Source organism: Corvus cornix, chromosome 10 (genome assembly GCF_000738735.6).
Source record: "Corvus cornix cornix isolate S_Up_H32 chromosome 10, ASM73873v5, whole genome shotgun sequence".
Lineage (NCBI taxonomy): Eukaryota > Metazoa > Chordata > Aves > Passeriformes > Corvidae > Corvus > Corvus cornix.
The window spans coordinates 18,018,941-18,033,249 of NC_046340.1; the positions used below are offsets into that span (position 1 = coordinate 18,018,941).

General features: G+C 40.6%; 1 protein-coding gene across 6 annotated transcripts in view; it reads right to left on the reverse strand.

Annotated features, from left to right (window-relative positions):
* Positions 1-2,762: 2,762 nt before the first annotated feature.
* The window catches only part of PEAK1 (pseudopodium enriched atypical kinase 1), a 110,096-nt gene continuing 98,549 nt past the window's right edge, over positions 2,763-14,309 (reverse strand). For all 6 annotated transcript variants that reach the window (XM_039557937.1, XM_039557938.1, XM_039557941.1 and 3 more), the window contains one exon: positions 2,763-10,117. In XM_039557937.1, the coding sequence (XP_039413871.1) occupies positions 8,963-10,117 (1,155 nt within the window). In that variant the 3' untranslated portion in view covers positions 2,763-8,962. The remainder of the gene's footprint in view (positions 10,118-14,309) is intronic.

Sequence of the window (14,309 nt, forward strand, 5' to 3'; positions counted from 1 at the left end):
AGACTTTCTTCCCTGGCCAAGAGAAGCTGCGTGACTGGCTCACAGGTTATGGGAAGTTCCTTTTCTTTTCATCATTGCGGTGGTGGTTGTACAGTGGTGGACTACTGGCCCATTTCCAACAGTAACTTGATTCAAATTTAGTGCCCATGTAGGAAGCAGGAGAATTTTATTACCTTGATTTAATTCTTCATTTTCTTTAGAAGAACATTTATGTCCTTCTCCACTTTGGAGAGGTGCAAAGTTAATTGCTTGCTTCTTACAGATAAACTGCAGGGATTTCATGTTTTTTAAGGTTAATCTGCTATTCACTGCAGTTTATCTGGACCATTAAGACTCCAATGAAATCAGGCAAAACCTGGCATCTGACATGAAATCTGTAACTGCCCCCAGCCCCGGTGCACACAGGTACTGTCCCTGGGGCTATCCTGTCTCTCAGTGGCAGCACTGTGCTGTGCAGGGGAGTATGGGCTCCTCCCAGCACCTGGCAGCTGGAGAAAGGAGTTTTCTATGGATTGGTTGTACTAGGGCTCCTGGCTGGTACCAAAAAGAGCAGACAAAGGTAAATACCTTAGCAATAAGCCTCCCTATTCCCATTCCTTCTCTTTTTGGAGGATAAGAAATAGAGTTTTGTGATTTTACCTTACATTATTGTCTGTTACTTCCAGTGCTTCCTTCTGTGCATGTCCTGAGTCTGCCAGCTGTGATGTAACAAAAAATAACACCCTAATGACAGCAAAACAAAGGGTGAGAACAGGAGATGTAATAGAAAATGCACCTTCAATAGCTATTATTTTGAGCTCTCTGATTTTATATAAGCAAATCTGCCTCAGAGCCTCCAAGCTGTTCTCCCAGTGACTCCCCTGGTGTCTGCCACTCATTTGAAAGCACTGAACTGATGGCAAGAAGCCTGCACCCATCTTACATGGGGGTGGGCTAAGCACTAGGCTCTAGTGCTGCCTCCTGAGACAGCAGCAGCACCAAGGGAAGTGCAGTAGATTGCACTAGCACTTTAAAGTGTATCTTTCTCCACAGAGCTACAAGTCTTAGCTCAGAATTGAAACTACAGCCTCTCTCTGCAGAGTAGGTTGTGGCAAATATTTCATTTGAGCAGTTTGCCTTGGGAACCACTTCCATCTGAGGCTGGTTAGAAGCACCTCTGGGTAAGGAGGATGGTGTGATTCCTGTGGGGCACCACAGAACCTCATTAACTGGGGCAAAAGCAGCAGCCTGCAGAGCTCAAGTGATGCAGGGATGTGTTCTACAAAAGAACGGTTTATCATGTAGAACATAGCTTTACTATTGGGTGAATTTCTGAGTTGGTGAAAAATCTGATACAGACATTTTTGCATCAACCGAAACCAGGCATCTGTTCCACTTGTGTTCATGTCTGGCACAAGCTGAAATGAGAATGCCAGACTGCGACCACTTAAGGATACCCACAAGAGAGTTTGCACTAGAACTAAATTAATTTCAAACAGATTTTAGTTAAACTAGTATAATTATCATGTCTTGACAAGGGTTCAGTTTGTTTTTGCATATCTTTTCCCTGCAGAGTGATGATTGCCACTGACAAATGGCATAATCGAACTCTGTTTAGCTTAAGTCCATGGCACTTCGTTGAAGTGAACAGGGATTACTCTGGCAAAGCCAAAGTATCTGTCAGGCTGTTAAATGTGTTGTGTATTTACTGACACCTTTGGAGTCAGCTAGCTTTGTATTTTTCAAAGGGATGAGGACAATAACTTAAACTGTTTTTGAAAGGCTTTCAAACAGTGTCTAAGGAATAAATGTGTAGGGCCGGTAGTAGTTACACTTTAACTAATTCTGATCATTGAAACTGATGACATACCTGTGCAAAGCCACTGTGACTGTGGGTAGAATAGAGCCTGCAGGCTGGTTTTTTGGGTTGTTTTTATTTTTTCTTTCAAGAGTATCTGTGAGCAGTGTGATTGTCATGCAGAAGCACGGCGCTGCTCCGACGTACATGGTGTCATCTGTTCTATGCTAATAAATTAGCATCTGCAGCTACCATTGCTGCCTGTCAAATTTGGGTACAAAATTGAGCTGTTTGATCTCAGTGCCACTGAAGTGTGTCTGCACGATTGCAGAAGATGCATATTATCCCATCTGTTTTCCACAGACCCTCCATCAGGTTGGATGCTTCAAGGTAACGGATCAGACGCAATGAATTCCACTGCAGACAACTGCCTTGGAGGCATCCTCCTGCTTTGTCACTGCATGTAAAAATTTGACTTAAGAGTAATTTTATTCCTTCACAGCAGGTCATTTAAGCCCTGTCCACACTAGGGAAATTTCTAACTTTGGCTCAGCTCCTTACATGCCAAGGGTTGTCCCTAGCGTGGCGGTTGTCATTAACATGCCAAGTCACTTCTCTCCAAGCAGGCCTTACAAGACACTGGTTCAATCAACAGCAGCCACTGGTGGCCGGTTTATTTTTGGGCTGCTGCTGCCACTTGTCCAGATGGAGCTGAAATAGTACCAGCCATAGTGAGGCTTCTGGGGAAAATGCAGAGGTGGGAGGTGGGGCAGTGTCTGGAGCACTGGCAATTCCTGCGGCTGGGATGCCCGGCCACTGCGGTGGCAGCCTCCTTGACCAAGTGTGCACATGCACTGCTGCTGCAAACCCAGCTGTTCTTGGAATAAAATCTTTTGCTGCACTTGCCACATGCATTTGCCTCAGAAATACATGTTTTTGTCTAATTACCTAGGAAGGGAGAAAAATTAGGTAACTGCAAGTTTGATTTTGAGTGTAATAAAACTAGTTTTATTTACACAGTAACATGAATGCCACAGAGTACACAGCAAAGTACCACAGCAAACCAGAGTGTAACTGCCCCTGATCACAAAGGAAGGCTTGAAGTTTATATACTTATTTATATAAAAATGTGTAAATATCAATATGAAGCACCAGATAAAGCAATGCAACCAGGAATTCCAAATACAAATTACCCACAAGAATGGAACTGAAAAAAAAAAAATTCCCTTATTCAAGGCATTTAAAGAAATCCCATTTATAAAAGTCCACTGATTTTGGAATCCCTAATTAAAAAATAAATTTCCCCCTTTTATTAAAAACAAGAACATATTCTTAAATGCTCAGCATAATTAAGTTTTAAAAGAAAAAAACCCAAGGATTTCAACCGCAAAACCTTCTAATACCAACAATCCAAAGGACAAGGAAACAGAAGTTTTGAGTCGTTTTTGAAGAGGTGTTATTTATGAAATGACTATATTAAAATTTACACACTCTTAAATATATATTATATATACAATATATAATATATATATTTTCAAGCAAAAAGGGGCAAAGAATACTTTTGGGATACAAAATTAATATACATACATATATATATTAAAACATGCCCACATGCACTCATATATATATGTATGTATATATATATATATATATTTATGAACAAATATTTCTTCCATATTAAAAAAGCTCCAACCTCTTCTAAATCCCTGAAATCTTCCCCTTGGATTTATGGAAAAAAAAATCTTTATAGTCTGAAGTACAAACCAAATTCTCAAATTCTGCAGAGTGGTAAAATGCTTATGTACAGGTAAGTTGAGTATTTCATTTCTCACTGGCAACTCTGCTTGATCTGAAAGCATTCTGTGGTTTCCAGGTAAATGCTCAGTGGAGCACCAATGCAAGGAGACTTACAGGAAATTATTTAAATTACATTCTACACCTACTCAAAATCACCATCCTTCTAATACTGCATCCAGGTGAATGAAAAAATCCATACAAATGTCTACTAGAAATTCTCTGCAACACAGCAGGGAAAAAGACTTGCTCCTTCTTTCGGAGTTGAGGGTGCCTTAAAGAAATTTCTCCCCAGTGTTTTGAAAAGTATTTTTTGTGTATTCTTCTCTTGAAGTCTTTGTAATCCACATGATTGTTTACAGAATATTTCCACAGGTGTATTTTTATAGAGGTATTTAAGATTCTATGCTGTACTTCTCTGATGTTATCTTACTGCATAACTAAATGATAATCACATCTCGCTCTGCGCTGGCTGAAGGGCTCTGATTGTGCTCTAGGTTTTACAGGAGTTTTAGGAGAATCAACACCACTTCCAAAAATCAGAATAAAGCTGATGGTCTAGCCATGCAGTCAAGTACAGTTTGTACTGAGAAACAGCCAATTTGGAGAAAGGGGGAAAAGAAAGTGCATTAAAAGGTCTGACTCAGTTTCTATTGTATCCCTCAGAAAACTTAAAATTGATTTAAATAAAAACAGGACTATTTAATTTATATTTACATATGGATTTGTTATTACAAACAATAAAAATTAATTTAGATGGGGAATCTCAGCACAAGAATTAAGAAACAGGTACATTTTATTTCAGCAGCAAATACATGTTAAAATTAAGGACCTACAGTGTGAAGCTGCTGAATAAATTCTGCAAGTAGCTGAACCCTAACACACATAATTTACTTAAATAATACATTTTTCTCTATAACACATGGGAATTCTCTTGTGTTAACATGTCAAGATCATCCATTCATACCTTGTGGGTGGGATGTGTGGACCATAAAAGATTTAAGGTGGAACATTTTGTAAATGCTACCTGCACTCTTGTCTGTGGGGCAGCAACATGGTATCCTGGCTGGAGTTACTGATTTCATCATGTCTGAATACTGAAATGAGACCAGGCTTCTATATTGGGACATTCCAGGGACTCCAGAAGAAAATTCTGGATTCTCTCATTCCTAAAAATTTGTAGGCAAGCTTTCACTAGTAGAGTCTCTTTATATTCACCTGGTTATGCATATTGACTGGATCAGATCTGAGGTTTGACAGATAATTAGTAAAAAGTAATTCCCATTTAAGAAATACAAAACTAACCCACTTTCCATACCATCTCAGGAGTAGTTCTTTTAGCACTCCTGTTTTACCAGAGGTTTGCATTTCTCACAACAGACCAAAGGTGGTGTGCAGCACCTCCACCACCTACAGCAGGAGCAGCACATTTTACCCTCCGCGCTTCTCCCAGACTAACACAATCCCTCCCCTCCCCAGTGTGGAGTGTCTGCAGCAGATTGTCAGAGCAATAGGCTTCTCCTGATGCCTGGTCAGTCTGGAACAACTGACTTGTTATCCACTATTACTCTCCCAAATTTGAAAGCCCACAATTTTGTTACTTCAGGTTTATGCTGTACTACAAGCAACTTAAAGGAATCCATTCACACAAATCTTATGGAATAGATCAACCCAGTATCATATAAAGTACAGCATTTAATTTTGTAAAGTCTTTTGCATCTTTACGTGGGCAGTATTATTTCTAGGGCTGTTATGAAAAGAATAAGATTTCCACCAACTGACCAGCTACATTTCAGGTTTTTGACAAGGCACTAAACATTGTGAATCCAATCACTGTGCTCCCTCTGTGATATTAGAGAGGGTTTTAATGGCTCTAAAAGGATCAGAAACCACTCATCATAATTCTTCAAACAAGCATTTGATTTTTCCAGAAATAGTTTCCACTGGAAAAATCTTTAGAGTTCATGTTAAAAATATTTGAATGACAGCTTTTATTAATAGAAAAATATATATTTACAGTCAATACTGTTATCTTAGATTTGCAGCTCTTCCTATTTCTTGAGCTCAACTGAAAGTGCGACATTGCTAAAAAAAAAATTCAAGATCTGTGCACATATTCAAGTAAGTTCTAACATGCACAGCCAGGGGTTTTGTTCCTGCCATACACAGGATCCTGTTACAAACAGAGCGGGTTTTTTTCCTTTTGCTTAGCAATTATGCTGTAGCATTCTTAGGATTTGTTTACAATCAGTTTAATGCATACATTCTTGTGTATTTACGTGGCACAATCTGGTGCCAGGATGGAGAACCACCACAAACACAGTTGCAATTATCAGTTATGGGCAGATCTGCAAAGTCAGTCTCAAGCTCCTCAAGGAAGAGCTCAGGCCAGATCAGGTTCGACTACATTGACCATTCTTTTTTTTTTAAAGAAAAAAACCACACAACATTACAAATTGCTAAAGTTTACCCAGTGCTGCACAAGAAAGAGGTTGGTAGTGAACACCTATCCATGCTTGATTATACTGCAGAGCTAGAATGAGTATTGGTTCATCACAAAAGATACAAACTGAAATTAGATAGCTAGAGATACAAAGGCGTCGGACCAGCTGCATTAATACGTACAGTTGTACAACATTCAAAATCCAACTTTGCATGTGCGTGTTGACATCAAAGCGACACTGGGAACACGTGTCCGTAAACACGGGAACACCCAGAGGCTTCAAGGGATCACCCCACTGCAATGACAAGTGGTCCAAGAGTTACTCCTATGCCTATATGAGTTAGCTGAGAAGTCAGGTGCACACACACTACAGAGCGAACACAAAACCAGACCATAGAGAACAAGAAGCCCTACTCGCAGCTCAGCACACTGTCACTAATAGCTAGTAGGTAGTACACGAGTGACTTGCCATGCTCGGTGTATGTGAACTATGGGAGCATTGCCCTCCTGTGTCCAGATAAAGCAGGGCTGCACTGAACAGGAGATTGTAAAGGATCTTCTATGAGCTGCTCAGCAGTAGTGTAGAAACTTTCTTTTCTGATGTAGTGGAAGTATACTTCAACTACATACATTGCACTTGGGCTTTTAATGCACTGTCCTGTTTTTCTGCATCAATGCCACCATCCTAACCTTTTTGCCAGAAAGAGAAAGAAAAATATACATATCACATTGAAATATATTATCCTTATCCTTGCCTGATCCTTCACTGATACAGGTGAATCAAACAAAAGAATAATCATCAGAAGTTCAAAAAAAATCTTTAGAAAGGTCACAAAGACAGTCTATACTACGGCACAATCGATGTAGGCTTCCACACGCTATTCAGCTTAGCTCTGAGAGGTGCCAGAGAAGAATAATGCAGACATGTCAACCCCTTGATGTAGGCCGCGGATCCAGAGCTACTTTCACTGACTTTAAGCCTGCAGGACTGTTTGTTCAGTTTCCATGCATCTGGTCCAAGAATACATATGCTGTATAAAGTGGCTATTTGTTTCAAGGCTGAATTGATTCCTCACAGTTTTAACAATTAAAATGAAACATCAATCCATAAAAAGAACACATGGATATCTGTGCATTTATGTGCCAGGAAAGTAAAGGAAGGTACTGCAGATCTAGCATCGGGTAAAGGCTGGTGTGTAAAGTGAACACTGTAATGTACAGCTTTAAAAAATAATACAAGAATTGCACATAGATCCATAGGAGAGAAGCACAGGCTCATAACTAGGGCTGTCTGCTTTCCATCACCCGGGTTAGAATATTCGGAATCGCTTTTTCCCCTGCATCCAGATCCATTCTTCAGAGCAACTCAGGAAATAACTCCTAGCCTAGCAATACTGAGCAAAGATATTGTCTGTACAGAGGTTCCATGGGAAGCAGCTGTTAGGGCATGGAAGGAAGTCAGCAGTGCCCTCTAAAAGTGAAAAAGCTCTTTCAAGTTGAGTTTTTAAGAATTCTGACTCTTCAATCCTCACTAATTCCTGCTCTAGTCCAAAACTCTGTCTGTTATGCTCTTTGAGCTCTTCTGACAACATTCCATTTTTAGGGTGTTGTCTACAGCAACATTAGAAAACACTGGTTACAACAGACAAGAGATGGGCAGCCAAGCACTGCTGCAGGAAATGTGGATCATGATGCTGTTGGTCATGAATGCCAAACTTCACAGCTCCCTCAGTAATTAAATAAGTGTTTTTCCCCCCTTGTTTCTACCGTTCAGAGAACTGTGTCTGCAGTAAAAGTGTCTCCATGTTGCCTGTTATCTAGACACAGACAAGCGCTAAACATTTCCATCTCCTGCCAACAAACCTGCAGAGCCAATTTCAGTCTCACTTTGCAGTATGGCACAAGTGACAATAGCAGACCAAAACAAAACAGAAGAGGTGGCTTTTATTTTCATCCCTGATTCATAGCAGTGATTGTCAGAGAGGGTTATGTACATCCTATCCATTTCAAGTCAGGCTTTAGTGCTTTTTGTGATGGAAGGGGAATGTCAATGGCCCACCATGTGTTGTATTTTCTTGCATAAATGTGGTTATGGCTACAGTACATCAACAGTTCAGACTGGTGAAAGTTGCCTAGGAAATAGGATAGACAAAGTGTGCATATTCTGCTTTTTAATGCACCAGTCTCAAGCTAAGGGTAATGGTCTGATTAAGGCAGCATTGATGAAATCATGGATCCATGGTTAGAAAGGATATGGGTAGGCAGTGAGGCAGAGGAGGAGGGAAGAGGACTGAACACAGGTGCTTACCATTCACTGACTTTTGCCATGCTCAGCAGGAAAACCACATCTTGGGATGTGGGAAAGTACAGATGGTGTAAAGTGTAAGAGAAAGATCAGAACCTGTTTAGTTGAGACCAAAGGAAAGAGGAGCACAGCCTGCTTGTGGGGGACTGACTATGCTGAGAGGAAATGCGTGGTATGTGGAGTGAAAGCAAATGAGTGTTTTGTGGCATGGTGGATCATTCATCTCACATTTGCCGCTAATCTGTCTCTGCTTATCGTCACTGCTATTCACTACCAATGCTACATAGGAAATGACAGAAGCTACCCAGAAGAGGAGGGCAATTTGTTTACTGCAGTGGTAGAAATAGTGGTATCAAAGTTTGCTCTCCTTTTCAGCCAGATATGAATCAAGTTACATACTGTCTGATCCAAATGCAGTCATGTGTACGAGATCAATCTCTAGCAGGCCTGGCAAAAAAGTAAAGTTTCTGTCATGCTTGGTACAGGATGAAATTTTCCAATTAGAACCTATTTGCTCAGAGTTGCTGGCTTTGATATCTAGGCTGTTTTGTAACAATTGTACAAAGCGTGAGCCCTAGTGCAGGCTGGAATGAGGGCTGGGGCAGAGGTGGGGATGCTTCATGAAAAGCAACAGGCTCTACAACTAGTGCTGCTTCATGAGTCTCACAATGCGATGAAGTGAGTCTGTAGTGGCAAAAGCCAGATATTGACAACAAAGCCAGTCTTCCAGAATAATTCCACAGTCCCTCTCCAAGGACTTCTCTGCAAACTTGATCATCAGCAGCGTCCTTTTTATATCAAGCCAGTTCTGAAGTATAGCATCTCTCCGTGAGGGGTTGGAAGATGTACTTAGAGCATGGAACAAATCCTCACGCGGACCCCAAAGCAAACACTGAAGGATTCCTTTGGCTTCTGATATCAAGATCCTCTCTGAAGGATTGGGATTCAGCAGGCAGCTGGCAAGTTGTTGAAGCCCTTGAGAGTAGAGGGAACGGCAAGGAATCTTGGGGAGATCAGCACAAGTGTACTCCTTCTCTTTCAGCTCTGGATTCTCATCAAAGGGGTTGGGTAAGTGCAGCATTTCATAGATGAGGATGCCAGTCTGGAACTCATCACACTTCTTGTACTGTGTTGCAGTGATGATTTCTGGAGCCAGGCGGGACTGATCCCGTAGGACCTCAGGATCCACCATATGACTCTTCTGCTTGGCCTGGGAGAAGTTGCTCACTATTAATCTGGCTGGGCAGGCAGTGTTGGGGCTGGGTTCTGTGGCCTCGGGGCTCAGGGGGCTGCCTCCCGCTCTGGAGTGAACCAGCAGCAGGTTCTCTAAGCGCAGGTCACAGTGTGTGATGTGATAGGGTTTCAGGTGCTCGAGGCCCAGGCACAGCTGTAAGAGGAGCAGACACACCTGTCTCTCATACAGGTCGGGGCTCTTGGTGTGGCGGGGTGCGGACTCGCGCACAAAGTCGGCCACTGTCAGGTGCGGGACCTCCCGTGTGATCACCACCACGCGGCTGCGGGGCTTGCTGATGGTGCCCTGGCTGCTGGAGCTGTCTTTATGGGAGGCCTCTGTGGTAGAAGCAGTGTCTCTGTTCTTCTGCTCAGGTTCTTTCTCCTCTTCTTCCCGCTCTTCTTCTACATCTGGTGTGTCGTCATCCTCCCATGGAAGGAGACGAACTGGCACTTCAGCAAGGAAATGGCCACAGTCTTGTTGGATGTTGAAGTTGATAGCCAGGCTCTGCCGGATAGACAGGCTGTGATAATACTGCTGGGATTCCTTAGCCTTGCTCTTGCAAATCTGGGGGGAAAAAAATAAACAGAAAAGACATAATTCTTAAATTTCCAAATTCTAGATACTTTTTTTAATATGTACTTTGTTGATGGGATCTACAGTCTAGGCCTAAACACTTGAATGAACATTTTTTTAATGAACTTACCTTGGCAGACTATCTTAAGGCACCCAAACAGTTTTCACTGGCTAGTAAGCAACTGCAGAGCAATACATGTGGGCATCTCTCCCTCTGCATAGATGATCCAATGGAAAATACAATTCTGTTTTTTAATCAGAACAGCAGCTGATATATGGTAAATGGACAGCAAAGCTTATTTACAGTTACTTGTTTATCCATATCATTTTATTGGAAGTTCTCTCAGCTTTGTGTGAAGCTTGAACAAGATAAAAATAATCAATAGCAATAGGGGATACAAAGAAATATGCATGAAGTATTTGACCAAATGCTTGCACATGGCTGAGCAAGCATGGCATAACAACCCCTGTCAGTTAGGTGGCTGATGTTTGCTCCTTGCCCACTTTAACTGGAAACTGAAATCCATGAGCTGCAGCAGTGTGTCTGCAGCAAGGGGTGTATGTATGCATAGCACAGGCTGCTGCTAGGCAGAACTTGGCTCAGGTGATGAATGGACAATCATTAGAACATGGTACCTTAATTACTTTCAACCATTTGTCAAGATCCAAAGCATATGGTTTGGTTTTTTGCCACATAAAGCTGTATTTATGTCCAGAAATATCTTATTGATATATACATTATCAACATAGTAATTATCCTTATTAATTGCTTGCACTGCCATAACAACTGGCAGCTCCAACCCCTGACAAAAGTCACTGGACAAGCCCTATTAGGGCCTCTTTTTCTAAGGCATTTACTGACTAAAATTAAAAAAGGCACAGCTGTGTTGACCTTTGCATATTAACCTTAGTTCTACTAAATTCAGAGAGATCATTCAAAGCATGTAAGGTTAAGTGTATGTTTTAATCATTTACATGGTTAGAGTCTAAATATTCACTTGCTGTAATGCACCAACAGGTCTTAAGTGCAAAGCTCAGAGAAGAAAAGAGAGGAAGACATCTCTCTCCAGATGAAGTTACAGCTTTCCTTAGCTCATCTCTGAAATCAAGGAAAGCCAGATAACTAAGGTTAGTACAAGTCAGCACTTGTTATACACAGTCACCACCACCAAGAAACCCAGATCTCATCCTAGCCCTAAGTGTAAGCAATAGGTGACTTTTCTTCCTGTTTCTCATTTTTCCCCTTCTCAGAACTTCTGCAGGTAAGCTATAAACCTACCTTCCACTAATGCACACACACAAATTTTTCATATTTTACATGCTTCTGTGGCTAAGAAACATATAATTGAATGGGGGATTTAATCTTTCATGACAGTTCATCAGGAAAGTGCATTGTCAGATAACCACAGGAATTCAGAGAAAAGTTGTACCAACATTTTCATTGTCCTCTTGTCTTTGAGACTGTGCATATTTCCATACTTCACAACCATTTACACTTCCCTACCCATTACGTACACTAAAACTGCCTGTTTAAAACTGCCATGAACATGCAAAACAGATTTGAAAAATGCATTTTCTAGTCAATTTTATTTATGAGAGGAATGTTGATCCTAACCTGGTTTATACAGTGGCTCTTGCTTATTTAAATTTTCAAATGTATTTCACCCTGTTAGAGGTGAAGTGAGTTCTCAATGGAACATGTTGCCCCCTGTTCCCTTCTCTCAAGTGTTATAGAAATTTAAACAAAGACAGCAAAAATATGGCAATAACCTTTGAATTATATAGGAAAAGAAAATGCCAGCTGATTGTCTTTGAGACTAAAGTCCCCAGATTGATTAAATACTTAGTACTGCACAGAAGACAGAACTAGAAAAGCTATACAGACAGAGCCATATATATGTGTTGAATGTACACACATGGTGTGTGTATCAAATCTGACTGGGCAAAGAGCTATTAAGGAAAACAAAATTGTTCCATCTTCTACGCCCTTCAAGTCCATGGCCTTTTTCTTGCACAGCCAGCCATGGGAATATTCAATTCCAACTGTAGAAAAGGTTCAGCATGTTGTAATTCAGCCTTTAGTTTTAAAAATACTTAAGTGACCTAATAAAAAAAACCCCAAGCCTTATTCTGAAAGAGTTTAAAATTAAAGTCAAGTTTACTTGTTGATAAAAAATGTTGAGAACCACACTTGGCCTTAGCTACCGCACTCTATTTCTTCATCCACAGAGGATTTCTAGTGCCACCAGTCAGCTAAAACTGATATTCTATTAGGAATATATAATCCACAAAGTATGTGCTCTGAAAACAATATACACTTCTCAGTTTGGTAAATATAAGGCTTTTTAAAAGGTTTATGAAAAGGATTTCTCCTTGCCAACAGAAAAAGAAAAGCAAAGGAATCAAGACTTTTTCCTTGTTTCTAATTTTAGCCCTAGGCAGCCTCTTTTTCCTACTTACTTCAGACAATGTTCTCAAATTGACTACTGGCATTTCAGTTAAAATTGGAGATAGGATCTGTACCTCTCAAAATGAGCTTTGGTTCCCTCATTTTAGAAAGCATGGCCAATCCCAGAATTGTGAGAGTACAGAAGCACACTTTCATCCATGCTCTGTGGATGTGGTAATGCTTCCTTCTAATTTAGAAATGACTGGCCATGCACATCTGCACCCAGAGGCATCCAGCTGTTGGTGCAGAGGATGTTTTTCCTGAGCCAGTGGCACTGGCCTGCAAGGCCAATCTCATCTGTTTGGCCATCCCTGAGAACCGCCCCTCCAGCCTACTAAACCCATCCCAAAACAGTTATGCTGCTCTGTCTTCTTTGTCTTTCTTCCCACTATTCAATCCTAAGTAAATTTTACTTAAAATTAAAGTGACTTCTCCTTGCTGATTGGCTAAAAATTGATTCCTGATTCTCATCCTTGAACATTATACCTTTACAACTGGGGAAAACATTAACTTTTCCCACCTTCTTTGTTTTAATTTTGAAAATACCCAGCCCTTACTTCTCCTATCTTTATTCCTAATCCTCTGATTTCTGTTGCTCTTTTTTGGATTCTCCCTATGTATTACATCTTTCTGAAGACTGGTACCCTATAATGAATACAGTATTCCAGCGGAGACCTCTCCAGCATCCAGCAGAACAGAGCTTTGTATATAAAGATCCTTGGAACACTTCACAGGAAGAACAAGTTACATTATTAAGTCCATGTGTTCTTGAAAACATTCAGAGCAGTGTCCATTCTAAAGTATGAAGCCACACCAGGGCCAAACTTTCCCCATATCAGTTTTTTTGTTTCAGACTCTTCTCTTTATATCAATAAAACAGAATTTAAATTATCAACAAACCAGACATTAAATACTAAATAGTATCATGATTAAAACCAATACCAAAATGACTGCATTCATTAAAAGAGATTTTCCCTCCTTATTGTGCTGTTAAGGAATCTAACCAATATAGGGAAAAGATCTCTAGTCCCACAAATGGTCAATAGTGATGGCTTTTGGACACTTCCAGTTCTCTTAATACAAAGCAGTAGATGGGTACATGAACCTGAATTCAATATCTACAAAGACAAGAGAGCTGAGATCTGATTAGAGATGTATTTTCTGCTTCTTGCTTTTTGTTTACAAACACCATGAAGTGAGAAGTGGAAGAGGCAGCTGGGTTATTTCAGGCTGATTAAATTGCTAGTACACAAACACTAAAATTTGTACACTGGACACTCTGCAATTGTCAAGAGGAAGGGAAAGCTGTGCTGTCTGGAGGCAGCACCCAAACTCAGAGTGTGATAACAAAGCAGACACCTGCCTGAATTCATAAAACAGTTTCTAGAAGACAGACCTTCAGTAATCTGATGTCCCTGTAAGTGTCTGGCTACTCTTCAGGTAAGTCCTGGGGTTTTACATTGCAGTGTTCAGATTCTTTTACATTGCAGCTTCTGCTCAGGACTCTACTCCATACTACCATTTTGCAACAGCGTAGTGAATGCTGGTGTCCAATACCACCAATGGGTAATAATTCTCAACCAAGCATTTTGTCCTGGAATAATTCCACTATCACCTAAAACTATCATCTGAATGACCAAGATTTAAAACTTTCAAAATGGTTTGAGTTAGAGTCTAAGTTATGTGACTAAACTCAGTATTTAGATTTGAAAAAATTTAGGGAACAAATGGTGA